The 18,666-nt window shown below is 43.6% G+C and overlaps 1 protein-coding gene across 7 annotated transcripts in view; it reads right to left on the bottom strand.

The window, feature by feature from the left end:
* The window catches only part of DLG5 (discs large MAGUK scaffold protein 5), a 139,657-nt gene extending 121,276 nt beyond the window's left edge, over positions 1-18,381 (bottom strand). For 5 of the 7 annotated variants that reach the window (XR_012776166.1, XM_075505155.1, XM_075505153.1 and 2 more), the window contains exon 1: positions 17,211-18,380. Coding sequence is in view for 6 of the 7 variants with exons in the window: in XM_075505155.1 (XP_075361270.1) it covers positions 17,211-17,511 (301 nt within the window). In the remaining variant the exon portion in view is untranslated. Of the gene's footprint in view, positions 1-17,210 lie in introns of all 7 variants that reach the window. The other 2 variants (XM_075505156.1, XM_075505154.1) reach the window with 1 other exon arrangement.
* Positions 18,382-18,666: the final 285 nt, after the last annotated feature.

An 18,666-nucleotide genomic window follows, 5' to 3' on the forward strand; every position in this document is an offset into this window, starting at 1 on the left:
CTACTTGCTTTTTCCTACTAATTAGAAAGACAAAGAGCAATAAGCAAGATGACAGAAGCCAAGAGTAAGATGAAGAGAGAAATAAACCAGATGGCATGGGAATATATTTATATACACTTAAATTATTCCCAAATTATGAAAAAAGATCAAAATATTTTCATTTGCCCTATAATCAGTGTTCTTTCAGAAAAGAGTTTTCTGATATTTTTATGTAAAGTGGATTGTGAATTCTAATTAAGATATAGCTGTAAGCCAGGATCCTGTGTCATACAGTTACTCTTAAATCCAATCTCTAGCTGAGCAGGGTACAGATGGAGTTAGACAGATGTAATTACAAAGTCCATCAGCAGTAAGCCACTGGGAGAGGTTGCAGGCTTTCCCGTATTTCTTCTTTGTACTGGGTGGTAGGCTATTTTTGTCAAAATATACCAGGAAGACACAGCTACTGTGATACAGTCACAGCATTTTAATATTAGCTTTAGTTTGCATCATGTATTTTAAGGCACTAATTTTGAAAATAATGACACTTGCACTCCTGTTTGTGGGCTGCACTGTCTAACAGAGCACTAGAATAGGTATTGCATTCCCAGCTTTGTTTCTGTCCTTCAGGATTAACTCTTCCCTTCTCTACTTCAAACCTCTCCAACTATAAAACTGCATATTACCACCGTTCTGAACCCGTAAAGTGAGATTAATTGTTGAAAAAAACATCATTTTGAACATCAGCTCTAAGAAAATTAAGATGTAACTCGGCAAGTCGTTTATGTTTTCACAATGCATGATCTGCTCTGCCATAGTGTTCACATTCACATATTAGTTTCGTCTGAATGACAGAAACGCTCTCCAAAAGTCTTCAATTCATTACTGTCGTTATAATCCATGGATTCATGGAAATTAGCAACTTTTGCCAATCTTGATAAAAGAGACAAAAATACCCTGTTCCACCTAAGAATCAACTTTCCACATGAAAGTGAACTGGCATCTTTACACTCAGACTCAGAGGACAAATTTTGCAATCCCATGTTTAAACACGGTATAGCAACTATAACTCGACTATACTTCTATAATTTCCCATTTTCTTACAGCATCAGCATTGAAGAGGAATATCCAATAGCGAGGCATATGACATCTAGTTTGACATTTTCCACTAACTGCAAACCCATGAACATGCTTTCTGCTTAGTGTCTGAAAACAGTATTAAGATTGCACATTTTAAATGTTAATACGCTTCCACTTCAGATCTGCAAGTAGCATTTCAGCACAGCAAAAAATACTCGTATAATGCAGTCAGCTCACATTCCATCATTGCATGTGAACCATTTGCATATCTGAAAGTAGCAGCAAAGATTATCAGTAAATTTGCACTAACCATTTTACCACGGTTATCCCACCCAAGATGGGAATCAACTACCATGCACTGCAAAGGGCTTTTTGTATCAGTTTTACCCAGTAGTTGAAAAAGTAATCACAAAATAGGCTTATGTAATGGAAGTCAAATCTGGTGAAAAGTTCAGAGGCAAATTCTTAACTTTAGGGTCATGTACTGACAAATGTAAGAAGCCACTAGAGTTAAGGGTATTCAGACACATTTTCAATTATGGATCACCGCATATCTGGCCATGCCCAAGCCCTGGACTTCAGCTCAACAAACAACCTGACCTTTAATTTTTGTGTTCAAATTAGTATGCCGAAACCAGACGTATTTTACTAGAGTGGCAACAACTACAAGAGAACTGGTAAAAAAAGCTTTTTAAAATATTTTTTATAGGTGGCAGGGAATTCTTCATGCCAACTCTAACTAGTAGTGAGGATAATCTCAGCTAACTTAACTGACTTTGTATCAAAGCAAACAGGGAATGAATGCTCACAATTGCCATTGCAGAGAAAGTTCAAGAAGTTTGCTCTCGCTTCTCTCAGCCACCCACTCCACCTCCTGGCCCTAAATCTCTGCGAAGCTCATCATCACTCCATCCATGCCACAAAGCAGAGAGATCCCAAGGCCAGGCTGGCTGGCGCACTCTCCTCTGACCCAGAGCTCCTGGACCACCTGAGTTGCAAGGCAGGATGAAAACCGTGTTAAATCCTACCCCCCAACCCAACCCAACCCAAGCCTATGAAAGGTCACCTAGCTCTGCAAAGAAGCTCAGGGCTTAAGTAAGCACATATAATTGCCCGTGATCTATTTTTTTCCCATTACAGAACTCCACCTGATTTTCATCACAAAGGGAGCCTTGTGATGAGTTGCCTCATACTTTATTAAGAATACATTATTCACAACCTACTCTGAATACACATTGTTTTCCCTCTTCTCCATGGCACAAGTCCTGCAGAGGTGGTCATTCCACTAACAGCATTCTCACACTTGCCTCCGCAATGTGTATTCCCAACTTTTGCACTAGGAAACTAAGGCAGAGTAATTAACATCAGTAATGCTGGATGTTCAGCTTGGACATCCACAAAATGGCTGAAAAAAAATTATACAGAAGGTGGTTGGCAAAGAAAGCTTCTCTCTTAAAAGCCATTTTATAGGAGGATTACTTGAAGCTGAAATTGTTTTTTATACTAGCATGAAATGAGCATTCTTAGCTTAAGCATTAGCAGGTTCACTCTTAATGAAGCTCTTCATGAACACAGAGCTGTCTAGAAGACTCAGAGTAACAGCTTTTCCCTGTGATGCCACTTCCAGCCAAAAATGCAGATATGCACTATATCTGACACAGACAACAGAATGAAACTTTCAAGGACTCAAAGTTACTTTATTTAAACTCTATTTTTGATCTGAGAAAGGTTATAGGGAAAAATTTACATATATATATAATATGTATTTTATTATGCTAATAAATCCATTAAAAAACCACAAAACACTTGAAGTTTAAAAAAAAAATAATTTCAGTAAGACCTGTGATATAAATAAGCATTTTGACAAACCCGAATTTTACGTTCAGAAGGCTGCAGATGTACGTATTTATAATGCACTTAATTACAAAAAAAACCCAACAAAACCAAACAAAAAACAACAACAAAAACCAAAAAAACACAACTGTTGGAGCAGAAAGACTAACTTCCCTAAATCACTTTTGTCCAGCATAACAGAATTCAAGAACAAGTTTATTTCTTCAAGAACTTTCAACAGTCCTTTCTGGAAAAGCCTAGCCACTGGTGTACCTTGCAATCCAACAGCCAAAGACACAGATGCTTCGTTACAAATTCCCAACATCCCATACCTATTTATTACCTTTATTTACAAATGCTCAGAACAACTTTGCTATCCAGAATAACTTCAGAACATAAACATTGGACATCTGCGTTTTATGTAATTTCTTCAAATCAGAATTTATTTAATTTTGAAAAGAGCGTAACTGATCTTTATTCTTTTTGAGTCCCACTGAAAAAGTCGTTAACATTAGGATACCTCTTAAGGGAATGCAGAGTTATTTGTCCTACTAGCACTTTCTTACATGTTTATGTTCTACAAAGCAAAAGTGGGGATCACAGAAGTGGCTCCTGGGTTCTTTAGTTTACAATGTTATACGATATCTTACCATAATTATAAGCTCTATTTAGATCACACTCCTGAGATGGGCACGGAGAACAACACAAAAAAATACATTTAGGTTAAAATTCTGTAGTATTAAACAAGATTAAAGAAATCACTTCAAACAGTATATTCCATTTCATCACCTTTAAAATGTGCAAGTTTGTGTGTGTGCATTAGTGCATATACATAACAGGTCCCCTAACACCACCATCATGAAAGGATAGCGAGTGCTCAGTCGGGAAAGCCGAGAAGCCTATCTTCACAATACACCCCATGTGAACTGAAAAACACATGAGGACAGCAGAAAATAGAGAACAGAGATTAACGAGCCAAATGAGGCTCTCCTCTATAAGCTAACAAAGTTCTGTTGTAATCATTAAGAAAATTAAGCACACTCTTAGTGAATTTCTGAAACAGATCTAGAAAAGAGTTTTTAATACTAAGAATTCCACATAAAATGCGGATACTATCCAACATCTGATATTAGTTGGAATTAAATCAAAGGCCAAGGTCTCATGATCTAATCTACAAGGTCAGAAATCCTAAAGCCCCAGTCATCCAAAGTCACCTCCTCTCACTGTCATAAAGACCAGGGAAGCTCTAGCCATGGCAAATTTACTATCTTTCACAGACTATTATTTCACCACAATGTGCTATAAAATGGGTTTAGTGATTACTGTGGGTTCATGTCTTACACAATAATGATAATGTATGCAACCATAATTCAGCTTTAATTTGGAGTGTGGTTTTTTTCCTTTATTCTCTTAAATACATTGTAGGAATAAGCTAAATCATTTTGATAAGAGAGAAGAGGTCTTTAAAAGTCTCATCTACTTTGAATATAAAAGTTTCTCCCCCTCGAAGTGTTTTTCAGTACTAAAGCAGCATATATTAAAAATTACCATGCATAAACATACACATATAAATGCATTTGATGAGATGAATTCACAGAAAATTTTATGTGGATTCCCTACATCGGCTACTACAACCCTCAGATACGATCTGGCTCATGCGTCCATGAGAAAGCTGAACAGATTCAGAGGAAAACCAATAAACTCGACACTGTATCGTTGCAATGCAGAGATGCAGAAGAACTAAAAAAAGACTTGACTTTCCAGAGATGCTGCACAACACACAGTGTAGCACCCTGAAATTCCTTACACGGGAGCACGCTGTATAGAGCAGTACGTGCAGTAAACTGCTCATCACCATAGCCAGGTAATAGCCACACTGCAATCCTTATAGTTTCACCAGTCTGCCTTTACCTTCCGGTTATCACTGGAAAGGAGGAAATCAGAGCACCAAAAGAGTAAAAGTTCAGCACCAAAACCATACTAACAACCTGGCTTTTTGCAGCACTTAATGAATTTGCTATAGTTGGCTCTAAAATTAAATTGAGATTTGATGTTCTAGACAATATAATGGGATACTCCCTGGCAAATGAAATTTTACGCAAGTCAGGTATGCACAGCATATCACTGAACATAAACTCAGCCAGAGACAGAAAAACAGCTTAATATTTACACATTGTGTTTTCTTCCAGTCCAGCACACATCACACATAGGTTTCAGCCAAACAATGTTGTATAGAACAGGACTGTCACCAGTCTTGCCAGATGAAGATTTCCTTCATGTGTTTACTGATTTTCATATTAATACCAGTACTCTTGATATCCTACCCAAGCCTAAAAACCCGAGGCAGAAAGTATCTCTGACCTCAGTATCTGAAACTGCTTCTCAGCGTTATCAAGGAACGTTCTGCTCAGTCAAAACACTGCTCTGCCATTTGCAGCAATGCAGCTCACAAAATACTCCTGACTACTGCAAAGATGCCAGAAAAACAAGAAAGATTCATGAACCAGAGTAACAGATGAATATATTTGAATTATGAGCTAGTGTAGTGTACCTTAAAGTGCTGGCCTACACATTTTTAAGGCCAGCAATTTAGAAAAACAACTCACTAAATATCTCAAAGTTCATGTCTGCAGTCTATACCTAAGTCAGCCTCATGTTACTCAACGGGTTTCGGGGGTTTTTTAACCCATTAAGGCAGACTAATCAGCCCCTTAACCTAAAGAAGTAGTCAATGTATCTTACAGAAAGTGTCCTTTCCTAATATGCCCTAATGGCAACTAGAAGCCTTGGAAACTTAGATTTCTCCAGCAAAAAAAGCAAAGGCTGCCTGCGCCCTGGCAGAGCATCAAAGGAAAGCTGTTGCAGCATATCTAAATAAAGAGGAAACAAACAGGCAGCCTGAGCATCCCAAGGACCACTGCCACAGAAAGCAGGAAAGAGGCTGAACAAGAAAGTAACATTTTTAATACTCCTTTCTGTTAAAAGGGAAAAAAAAAAATACCAACCCTTTAAGGTAAAAACAATATAACTGAAAGTGAATTCCCTCTTGAGAATACCTCTTTTGTGATTTTGAAGGGGTTTAGTATTGTTTTTTGTGATTCTATTATTTCTAAAATTCAGGTTATACCTACATAGCTCAGAATCACAAAATCATAGAATCGTATAGGTTGGAAAAGACCTTTAAGATCATCGAGTCCAACCGTAAACCTAACACTACCAAGACCACCACTACACCATGTCCACAAGCACCTCATCCCAACGTCTTTTAAATACCTCCAGGGATGGCGACTCAACCACTTCCCTGGGCAGCCTGTGCCGATGCTTGATAACCCTTTCAGTGAAGTAAAATTTCCTAATATCCAGTCTAAACCTCCCCTGGCGCAACTTGAGGCCATTTCCTCTCGTCCTATCACTTGTTACCTGGGAGAAGAGACCGACCCCCAGCTCTCTACAACCTCCTTTCAGGTAGTTGTAGAGAGCAATAAGGTCTCCCCTCAGCCTCCTTTTCTCCAGCCTAAACAACCCCAGTTCCCTCAGCCCCTCCTCATCAGACTTGTGCTCTAGACCCTTCACCAGCTTCGTTGCCCTTCTCTGGACACGCTCCAGCACCTCAATGTCCCTCTTGTAGTGAGGGGCCCAAAACTGAACACAGTATTTGAGGTGCGGCCTTACCAGTGCTGAGTACAGGGGGACAGTCCCTTCCCTAGTCCTGCTGGCCACGCTATTTTTGATACAAGCCAGGATGCCATTGGCTTTCTTGGCCACCTGGGCACACTGCTGGCTCATATTCAGGTGGCTGTCAACCAACACCCCCAGGTCCTTCTCTGCTGGGCAGCTTTCCAGCCACCCTTCCCCAAGCCTGTAGCGTTGCATGGGGTTGTTGTAGCCCAAGTGCAGGACCTTGCACTTGGCCTTGTTGAACCTCATACAATTGGCCCCAGCCCATCGATCCAGCCTGTCCAGGTCCCTCTGTAGAGCCTTCCTACCCTCAAGCTGATCAACACCCCCACACAACTTGGTGTCATCCGCAAACTTACTGAGGGTGCACTCGATCCCTTCGTCCAGATCATTGATAAAGATATTAAACAGAACTGGCCCCAACACAGAGCCCTGGGGAACACCGCTTGTGACCGGCCGCCAACTGGAGTAAACTCCATTCACCACCACTCTTTGGGCCCGGCCATCCAGCCAGTTCTTTACCCAGAGAAGAGTACACCTGTCCAAACCATGAGCAGCCAGTTTCTCCAGGAGAATGCTGTGGGAAACCGTGTCAAAGGCTTTACTAAAGTCTAGATAGACAACATCCACAGCCTTTCCCTCATCCATTAGGCAGGTCGCCTTGTCATAGAAGGAGATCAGGTTGGTCAAGCAGGACGTGCCTTTCCTGAACCCATGCTGGCTGGGCTTGATCCCTTGGTTATCCTCTACATGCCATGTGATAGCACTCAGGATGATCTGCTCCATCAGCTTCCCCAGCACCGAGGTCAGGCTGACAGGCCTGTAGTTCTCCGGGTCCTCCTTCCGCCCGTCTTGTAGATGGGTATCACATTAGCTAATCTCCAGTCAACTGGGACCTCCCCAGTTAGCCAGGACTGCTGGTAAATGATGGAAAGGGGCTTGGTGAGCACATCTGCCAGTTCCTTCAGTACTCTCGGGTGGATCTCATCAGGCCCCATAGACTTGTGTGTGTCTAAGTGGTGCAGCAGGTAGCTAACCATTTCCCCCTGGATTACGGGGGCTCCATTTTGGTCCCCGTCCCTATCTTCCAACTCGGGGGACTGGGTACCCAGAGAACAATTTGCCCTACTATTAAAGACCTCATTAAAGCTCATTCCAAGTCTAGCCCAACTCAAGAACTACATAATGGAGCAGCTGACAACAACAAGCCAGTTGATCAATTACAAGGGAAAGTCTACTGTTGTTTAAGGCTTGTTGGGGTTTTTTTGGTTGGGGGTTTTTTTGTTTAAGACTTAAGCTTTTTATATGATTTTTAACCACGCCTACTTAAGCCAAATGGCCTTTAACAAACTGAAAGAGCAAATCTGTTAAAAATACAACACACCCCATCTTCAATTAAAGGTTAAGCAAGCTCTCAAATAACATCACTCTTTCTCATAAAAGCATTCAGAAGGGAAAAAACAGATTGGACATTCATTATTATTTTAAAGACTAAGAAGTGAAGTTAATACCTGAATATTTTCATTGTGTTGATGCATATAGCCTCAGAGCAAACCTTTAGATAATCTGATTTCACCACCATTAAACACACACTCACTTGCACACCACCTGAAAAACAGAACATCATCATGATCTAAATGCAAAGTAGACCTTCTTAAAAATCACCGCAAATGTTCACAAGATCACGTATTAATTGTTCAAGAGAACTTCAAAACTGCATAACAAGAAGCTTTCCTGAAAGAAAGAAGTCACTAAAACCACATCTGTCAATCTCCTGTCAACTTCTAGTCGAAGTGCTCCCAATAACTCAATCAACCCCTTTCTGCAAGAAGATCATAAGCAAGGAAGACGACCTGAAATTATTTAAGTGCTCCAAAAGAGCAAGATCACATGGTTACCCCAGTCTCAAAACTATCTCTTCCTAGAGTTATTTTTCCACAAAAGCATGCAACAGGAGAAAGCAAGCCACAAGAAAAACAAATACAAACAAGAAACAGAAACAATAAAGGAGATAAATTGTATGCTTATTAAAATAACACATGAACATCTATGTAGCAATTTAGCAGCTGTATTTGGTAATTTTGATATGGCTATTTACCACACCAGCTTTATTTCCCCAATCCAAAAGTTCTGATGTTTTTAAAGAAAACCATACATACACACACCTGCCGCCCTGTCTGTCTCAGGAAGAAAGAATATACTTGAAAAGCAAGGACTGTGGTGCACCAACATCAACAGGACATAGGTCACCTGCACCAAGTGGGCCCAGAATTCCAACTACATTTTACATCAATCCTCAGGGAAAAGACATCAACCTATACTACAGCTACGTTTTCCTACACAAACTCCATTTTGAGCACTACTGAGAAGCAAACAGCCATCAGCCTCACATACTGAGACCCAAGCATACAAGCGGTACTTTACTGAAGACATTGTCTAATCCAAAGAGCTTAGTATGCAAGGCCTGGATCCTGCCAACACTTGCACATGCCTAACCTGATGCATATAAACAGGGATTACTCATACGCTGGAAGGTAAGTACACGAATAATAAGCAGGTTCATGAATCAGCAATTATGTTCAGGTAGAATAAAAAGCCAAGGTGAAAGGAGAGGGGGCACAAGAGGCAAGAAAGTTGTAACAAGATATATTAATAAGAGTGAATGCTCCCTACTGGATTTTTAGAAAAGCTAACTTAGAAGTAAGTTTAAAGAATGCTGCTTTTGAGGGTTTGGGAGTGGGGAAGAGGAGAATTTCTTGGTTTATCATCTGAATACACAATAAATTGTCAATTATGTAAAAAGTCTGCCAAAAAACAACCCTTAGACTGCCCCTCTTTACCCAATCCCCCCAGCTCTCCAGCTGAAACACTTAACTGGTTTTACATTCTTGCTTGCTTGCTTTCTCCAGCTGCAGGCCAGTTGCATGCCTGGAAAGCTTCTGAACCAGGGCAATATAGCCTATTTAAAATTAAATTCCTTTAGCAGCCAACTCACAAAAAATTAAGATTTTTCTGAAATGCAAACAGCAGCTCTCCAGAACAAACTAATCAATGCTGTGAACAAGCAAACTGCTGAGCAACTCAACCCAGGAACTGTGAAATTGGAGGCTTTAGAAGATGTGAGGAAGGAGGAGATGGGGGCTATATATATAAAATGGCCTCCTCTTAACTTCCTCTGATACCAGTTTGGGTAAGAAGGGCCTTCCGGTTCTAATAACGTATTTTGTATTGCCCAGTAATCATACATTGTCAAGAAAAATATCCATAAGTGTTCACCCTAAGTGGCCAAGTGCTTCCATCAGCTTCTTCAAGATCCATCAATTCCAGATACCCTATCTGCTATGACCAGCTTCTCAAGCCTGCAAAGGGTGCCCTGTGGAGATCAGACTCCTCTGGCACAACAGCTTACAACAGGAGTTCCCAAATGTAACTTTACTTCTTAGCTACAACAGCAAGGGATGCTGGTTTTACCACCTGTCACCATCAACACACCTGCCAGTGCACCCTACACCGCAACCTATAGCAAGCATACAAATATACCAATTATACAGCAAACATTGTACACTAGGTATTTTGAACTGGTTTCTAAGCTATAGTACTATGGGCCTCCTTCAACGTTTTAGTAATTCTATCTTGCATTGACAAGAATTAATACACCAGAGTAACACTGAGAACTCCAAAATACGGCCCTTTTGGGAGAGCCGGGCTCCAACATTCAAGATGCACTAACAATGCTCGTCTCTTCAGGGGACAGCACCCTTCTTTTACACTCACATTAGAAAAGTATTGGTTAGCCTCAAGCCGGAGCTCAGTCGGTGCGACGTTTCCAGCTCCTACCTCATAATGATTCAGTTCTAAATTATCACCGTTCACAAAAAAGCAGTCAATGACTTGCATCTTGAAGGTCACAAATAATGCTTCAGCATTGACTACTCAATATAATTTGGAAACCCACAGAAGCCTAGATGCCTCAACTTCATTACTACAGCTCTTTTTATACAATGTTATATGCACTAACAAGTTTTTCCATCTTGATCAATACTATGAACACTTTACATAAGGAAATGTTTTTGCTTTATTATATGTACAAAATTTTAAAATTGTTTACATAAAAAAAAAACCTCACACCAGGAACTAATTGCTTTACATTGTAACACCCAAAACATGCTGGGGACTGAACAGCTCTGAAAGATGAAACCCCTGTCCTTGAGATTTTACATCATAAGAGATTTAGAAAATAATTGAAAAGTAGAAGGAATTTATCAAGACTTACGGGTACCTTTCTAATGACCAGGGTTTTGAATAGGGAATTGTAATGCTATAAAATAATAATTGAAATAACAATTAGGACTAAAGGGAGAAAGATAAAGAGAGTTAACAGGAGCAAGGGAAGCTAAGAAGCAAATTGAAAGAAACAAAGGAAAAAAAAAAACAGTGGTAAAAGCAAGCAGCAAAGGAAAAAAAAAAAAAAAGAATATGTAGCTCAAATTGCAGGCTGCTAACAGAACTGGAAAGCCCAAAGTCACTACCCATGTGGTGGCTGTGGTCTTCACTATCTAGACCAGAGGTCCAAAAAACTCATAGCAACCAACATTGGTTAAAGCTACGAGACAACAATGAGACTGAGAATGGTAGTTAAATCAAGCTGAAGATCTGAAACCTCTAACAGAGGCAATCTTTAGCTTTAACAAACAGATAAGGAGCAAGTTACAGAAAGTAGTTGGCTTTTCTTACTGATCATGTCTGAAAGCGAAATTTATGCTTCTATTTCAAGATATTCATAGAAGTAACAAGCTGAAAGAACCCTTCAAAAATGTATCAGTCTCTCCTCTTCGCTGTAATTTTTTAAGACACCAAGTCCTGCGTGTGTCCAAAGCAATTTGATAGCTGTATGCACTGATACCACAAAAATTATTATTATTCATTTTACACTGATGAAAACGATGTCCCCATGCATTTACTGTGGCCAGCTTTCTTTCCATCCCTTCCCTTAGCACAGCAAAAATGTAATTGAGAACTACCACCCTTGGGATTTGTGAACTACTAAAACATGCATTTCCTTCTTTGGGATTGAGAGCCTGCTTCCATTCACTTACTATTAGACATTTCATTGGGAATACACCTCTGGACACTTGCCGGAAACTTCCTGCATTTTTTTAGCCTGGCAACTCCAAGAGATACCACAAATCTGAGATCATCAGAAGACACAGGTACTGCAAAACTAGCACTGGGTATTTTATCAAGTTTAATTACTGCTCAGCGCTGCTGAAGACCTGTACTTTTCCTAATGTGACTTCTAAACGCTGCCTGCTTTTTCATCTGCACAATTCAAGAAATCCTACAACAAGGCTTGCGAAGCTACCCTGGGAACTAATAACAGGTCTGGAAAAACCCAGACATGCTGCTCTACTTCTCCCACTCTTCAATTTTCAGCGACAGAAGGGAGTGTAAATTGTACTTAATTGCAAAATTGTCAGTTCAGTCCTTGAGTCAGTAAATTACGCTTTTACAATTTCTCCTCTTTCTCCCCTCTCTCCTTTTCCAGGGAATGCACACTTCCAGCATTATTTCTCATCTCCAAGCACTTCTACTGTCTTCTTCCCCTACCTCACCCCACAGCCTCCGGAGCCCCCCTTTCTTCTCACTTGCTCCTACAGGACACCACACCCCGCCTCCACATCTCACACCCTTCCTCCATACAGTCTCTCGGCTCCTCACTAGCTCAAGTTCTCACTCCTGCTCATGAGCTCCACTCACCAGTCACCAGTCAATGTTTTGTGGGGACTGGTCAACACTTTGGGGGGGGGACAGGGAAGAGGGAGCACAAGGCGGAGGCCCCAGCACCGGCCCCGAGCAGTCACACTCCCAGCTCCTCAGGGACAACCCTGAGAATTACTGCGTTTCTTGTGGGTCTCCTGGGTGCTGCCAGCAAGAGAAGTGGGTCCCAGCTCTCAATCTCCTAAATTCATACATACAGAGCTTGCCTTTTGTGTTTGTTGTTAAATATGCTGAAAGACTTTGCAATATTTGAAGGTAAACTTTGTGACTTCAAATCTGACTGTCTGAAACAACTCGCTCTTTTTTTTATGAAGCAGAGGGAGGAAGTTGATATAATCCCTCTAAAAAGCTATAAAAGTTTGCATTCTAACTTTTTCCTACTCCTGTAAATGCCTACATTTACTTTTTGGACAGGAAATTAACATTTGATCTCTGACCAAACACAGTTAGAAAAATAAGTCTTATTAAATAACAGAAGGAAAACTTTCAAAGTCAATCTACAACCATCTTCCTTCTTTCCTTCTTGACTCCTTGAAGACTTTTTTTAAAAATTAAATCAATTTGTATTTTTACATTTTTAAGTTTTAAAACTTAAATTCCGATCCTGAAACTGTTAAATAAAACACCTCTGAAGCCTAACACACTCTGCGTTTAAAATCCAAAATGGTGCTAAATCCTTTTAGTAAAAAAAGGCATTATGTTATGCTTAAGCTTACAGACGCACGCTCACTGATTGCAGCTGTATGGGTACAGAAAAGCAGGAGACTAACTGCTAATATAAAAGGAAACTGAGAACCTAAGTGTTTAATAGTTGTGAAACCAGCAGCGAAGCTCCTTAAGTTCAACAGTCTACTCAGCTTGAGCATAAAGCGCTAGGAGCACCTTTGTAGCCCCACATGTTCATCTCAAAACCAAATTCCAAGCTTGACAACCAAACCCACCTTTTTCCCCACTTTTTTTAATACCACAAAAATGTCAGTACAAAGCTCTACATTATCTGAAGCAGTCTAAAGACTACATAGTTTCATTAGATTTCTGTTCTAGCCCTTTAATTACATTTAAAAGAAAATGCATCTTTAACAGTACTTGTCACGATGAAGTATCTTCCACTGTATTCTTGTCTTGGACACATTTTATGTCACAAAATTCACATTATATCAACTATAAGAATGAAATAGTATCTGCTTAGCAAGATATCTAAGGGAGAACTGAATGCTCAGAAGCCATTTATTTCCACATTAGAAGGGGTACGTTGTTCTATCAGGATACAGGATTTCTCACATGCATGATGGAGGCAATTTGCCAAATCAAGTATTTAATAATAATCTATCAGTTCACTCCAAAATAAATAAATAAAAGCACTTGGCACACTACTTAAAGAATTAGTCCCTGTGCAAAGTACTGGGAGATTTTAAATCAGCCAAACAGTCACTTTCACATGGACAGAGCCAATTTCTCACAGAAACATTTACACAAAAGCGTAATGTAGTAATCGAAGGTCTTACTCAAGGAAGAACTAAAGTCTCTGAACATGACTAAGTGAAACAGAGCAAATCGCACTTTGTTTAGCTTCTGCTTTGACAGAAGGTAGTTTCCTGTAAGATTTTGCACTCTGTTTACTAACACTGTTAGGCACAGTACTCTCAAATTAGAAACAAAATAAGCTTAAAAAAAATATATACATTTTATTGGAGAAACTGTCATCCACAAACCACTATACCATGTTAGGTTTAAAATGAGCAGTTAGAAACTGCTATAGAAGACAAATACATTTAAATGGGGACTGAACTGAGGGAAACTCTACAAAGAAAAGCAAGCTCCTTGTAACGTAAAGACAGAGTTATCCATAGTGGAAGTCTTTTGGCAGTTACTAGGACGCCAGTTCTTTCCCTTTAGCAGTCAGACCAGCTGTTTACTTCCCTCCATGTTGTGTAGATAAATACTTATAAAAGTGTCAGCTCTACATTGTCCAGCCAGCCACAAGAACTGTTGATATAAATAACAGCCTGAGATTCATTCCGAGTTTACATATCACCTTTTAAAGTCCAACAGGAGGTGATATTTAAAATGAGAAGGAAAAAAACAACAGTAAAACACAAAGTAATGGTACACATCGCACACATTAAAATGGAAGGAGAATCACTCGTGCTAGCGTAGCGAGCAGACTGTATGCTGAATTCTGCAACTTTGAACAAAATTATGTTGCTGATTACCCTCCCATTTCCCTCACAACAGCAGCACACTGGAAAAAGAAATTAGCAATCACTACTACAAGACATTACTGGTTATAGATAATTTTCATCTCCAACAAGCATTCAGGGGATGTACTTTATATTAGCTTCCTTTTCCAAACAATACTAAAATTAAGTGTACCACTGTAAACTGTCATTTCTTCATATACTAATGGTAATTTTAAAAGTTAATTCAGCTGGATAGGTTCAATTAAAGTGATGTTTAAGATACATATTTTTTTCCTTTAAGAATAGAGGCATTTTACGTAATCTATGCTGAGGACTCTTTCACTTCAGTATTTTAAAACCAGAATCCAACAGTCCTCCTTGCTACCACGTTTACAGTTTCCTACTACACCCAAAGAACAAAAAGCAGTTTGACTCATCAGCCTTCAACATCCCCAGTGAAAAGGTGTAAAACTCCTAAAAGGCACAAGAAGAGCAGATGGGTGGTCAGACTTCCTACAGGGAGATATTAGAGTAAAACCCAATTACATCTGAATACAGGTTCAAACAAGAACCTTTCTACTGCAGTTACACTCAAACACTAACACTTTGCATAACACATCCAGGACAAACTCACACGTAGACCAGGATTTTTCGGAGGCGTTCAGTGGGCACACAAGCAGCCTCATGACTAGTTACCATGAGACCTCCTCAGGCAAGTAAAGTTGGAATACATACAACAGTGTTTGAAGGCTCAGGTCCTTTACCTTCCTATATGCATGATGGTTTATTCTTAAGCTCACTGTTATTAATCTCCGGTGTACTAATTTGTAAACACATTTATCACAAGGGAAACAAAACCATGACTCTCAAAGTTAGCTCTTTATTACTACTGATAAATGAAAGCAATAAAATTTTAAAAGCCACCACATCACGGGAACATCCTTTCCCACACAGATGTTAATTTATCTCAGATTAGCCTCATGAACACATTCAGTCAAGGAGGATATAGTTCATTTTACCAAGCACACTATTTTTCCCTCGAGAGCTCTGCGTTGCGAGACATTTTGCAATTCCAACTTGTATTTTAAAAATAAAGAGCATTACTATATCCAACGCCTACTTCATTTTTTCCTGCCATTCATGTTTTACACCTTTGTTTATAAGGCTGGGGAATGTTAGTAGCCCAGTACCATTAATGCATCTTCTCAACAAGACAAGACCGAGCATTAATCTAATCATACAAAAACATCATGGGTCCCATTCTGAAAGGCAGCGAGTGCCCTCATCTCCTATTGATGTCAGACCACATAATGTTAGAAGTGCTGAGGTCTATTGTTCGGTCCATTTTTCCCCATCCTGTGAGGTCCTGCCATACAGTCATTAGAAAAGGCCATACACGATAATGTTTTGTTTTATATCAGTGTATAAGACTCTCACGCATTTTTTTGTGTTTACCAAACTCCTAGCATCAACAGGATAATTCAAATAAGGGCAGAGTACACAGTGCAACTGCACATGCAAGCACTATTTTCCAGACGGAAGCAGCTCTTAAAAGGTTTTATTTTCTTAAAGAAATGGTATCGTTTATAAGAGCCAGAAAGCTCTCCAAATGCAGTTCCTTATGTAAACAGGTAGTCACCCTGCGATTCCCAAATCTGGAAACAAAACCAAAAAGAGACCCCACATTTCTGAATCAGTCAACTTGGACACACACTGGAAGAGAATACTTACACATCACTTGGACAACTGCACATTCTTTATCTGTAATCTATAATACAGAATTACCATTTACTTCAGTTGAAATATTTCTCATCTAGAAACACAGCTGCACTCGCAAGGCCTCGTGCATTATCACCCAATCTTTTTTATTAATTATTATTATTATTTTAAAGCCTGGTATTGTCCACATATAAGTAGACTGTGGCTTGTTTTGGAGGGAGGAGAATAGGGGAAGACCTGTGGGTCAAAGCCCAACTTAGTTGAGAAGGAGGTTTACACTCAAATTCTTCTCGTCTGGATTTTCTGTTAAATCAATTGTTTGCCTGTTCTAACCACCAAGAAGAGTTACAGTAATATAGCCTCAAACAAACATATGTTTGTCCGGAGAAAAATAGTTACAGTATTTATTCAAACGCACATCTGCTGGAGTCCTGCCAGCCAGCCTGTTCCAGCAGACTGGCTGCAGGGGGGAGTTTCACAGTTTTGCCCAGCCAAGAAGCGACAGTTTTAACAGCACCGGCGGTCCCAGAGGAGCTCAAGGGAGGAAAACCCCTTCGGGTCCGGTCTTCCCCAGCCCCCAACTGGCACCCGGCTTCGGGGGGGAGGGGGGGGGGGCGGCAAGAACCAGGCTGGGGTGGCCTCTCCTCTAAGGGCACCGCACAGCATCCGCGGCACCTCTCGGGGACCAGCACCAGCGCGCCCGCCAGAAGAGAAAGGAAAAGGGGTCGGGAGCACAAAACAAGAACCGAGAGCCCAAGGGCAAACACGGGCGAGTTCCACCCCCGCGGAAGAGGAGGACCCGCGCCCGCCCCGCTCCCTTCCCACCTTCAGGAGGGGGCCCCGAGGGGCCCGCGCTGCCCAGCCGCTCCCCTGCCCCAGCGGGGGTGGGCGGGGGCAGCCGTTGCCCTCCTCCTCCTCCGCCCCCGCACCTTCCCCGGGCCCCGCGCCCCCGGCCCCGCTCACCGGCGGTCTCGGCCGCCGCCGGCGCCCCCGCCACGCCGTTCAGGTAGAGGATGGAGAGCAGGTGGGGCTGCGTCTTCTCCAGGGCCACTCGCAGGTCCTGGAAGTGGTCCCGCTCCTTGGCCAGCAGCAGGGCGATAAGCAGCTCGGCCTTCCCGCCGCCCGCCGCCTCCAGGTCGCGCAGGTCGCGGGGGCCGAGGGCGCCGGCGGCCTCCAGCAGCTCCACCACCTTGTCCACCTCGGTCATGGCCTGCGCCAGGCTCTGGCGGCACTGGGCGAGCAGCTCCTTGTGCTTCGGCTCCATGGCCGCGGCAGGCCGCCGCCGGCCAAACTTCGCCCGCCGGGGCCGCGCACCGCCGCCGCCCCCCGGCCCCGCCGCTCCGCCACCGCCGCCCCCGGGGAGGCGCGGGCCGAGGGGGGGCGCCGCCGGCCGCCCTCCTCCGGCAGCCGGCGCCCCCGCGGCGGCCCCCGGCGCAACTTCGTCCCGGGGAAGAGGCGCGGAGCTCGGGCAGGACCTGGGTCGAGGGCGGCTTCGCCTCTTCCTCCTCCTCCTCCGGGCCGGGAGCCGCCGCGCTCCCCCTCAGGCAGACGGGGGGCGAGCCGCCGTCAGGGGCTGCTGCTCCTCTTCCTCCTCCAGCTGGCGCCCCTCTCGCCTCCTTTCCGCCCCCCCGGGCGGCGAAACAACTTCTTCTCCTCCTCCTCCTCTCCCCTGCCCCCGGGAGGGGGACAGCCGGGAGCAGGAGCTGCGGGAAGGGCCGCCGCCGCCGCCTCCCGGGCACCCCCCACCCCCCCGCGGGGCAGCCCAGACAACTTCTCTCCTCTGCTCGCTTCAGGCCACACGGCCGCGGGGCGAAAGGGGTGGGGGGAGACGGCTTCAGCTCCAAGCGCCTCCTTTCATTCGCGGGCGCACGCAGCCATATTGGTTGCACAAGGCTGCCGCCTGCGCCGAGACGGAGCTGCGGCAGCGCATTGCCTGCCCGCCCGCTCCTCTCTTCGCCTCCCGCCGACGCGCCGCGGCGGCAGCCTCTCCCCCGGCCCGGCCCTGACCGCCGCCCGCCTCCCGGCCGTCAGTCAGGGGCTCCCCGCCGGCCCCCGTGGGGCGCGGAGGCGGGGCGCCGGCACCCGGGCGGGGCGGGCCGGTGGGGAAGGGCCCGCGCCCCCCTCCTCCCCGCCGTGTCGTTCTCCCCCTCGCCGCGGTGCGGGGCGGCCTGCGGGCCGTTCCGCTGCTCCTCCCTCCGGGGAAGAAGCGGCTTCGCCGGGGCAGGAGGGGGCGGCCGGCCCCGGGTGTCTCGGCGGTGAGACAAAGGCTCCGCTGCGGCGGCGCGGCGCTGCTCCCCGGCGGCGGGGACGGGGGCTGCCGGCCTCCCCCGCCCCGGCGGCCCGGAGCCGGCGGGGCCGGGCCGGGCCGGGCCGAGCCGAGCCGAGCGGGCGGCCGCGGGGCGTGCCGCTGCCCTCTGCT

This window comes from Mycteria americana, chromosome 6 (genome assembly GCF_035582795.1).
Source record: "Mycteria americana isolate JAX WOST 10 ecotype Jacksonville Zoo and Gardens chromosome 6, USCA_MyAme_1.0, whole genome shotgun sequence".
NCBI lineage: Eukaryota > Metazoa > Chordata > Aves > Ciconiiformes > Ciconiidae > Mycteria > Mycteria americana.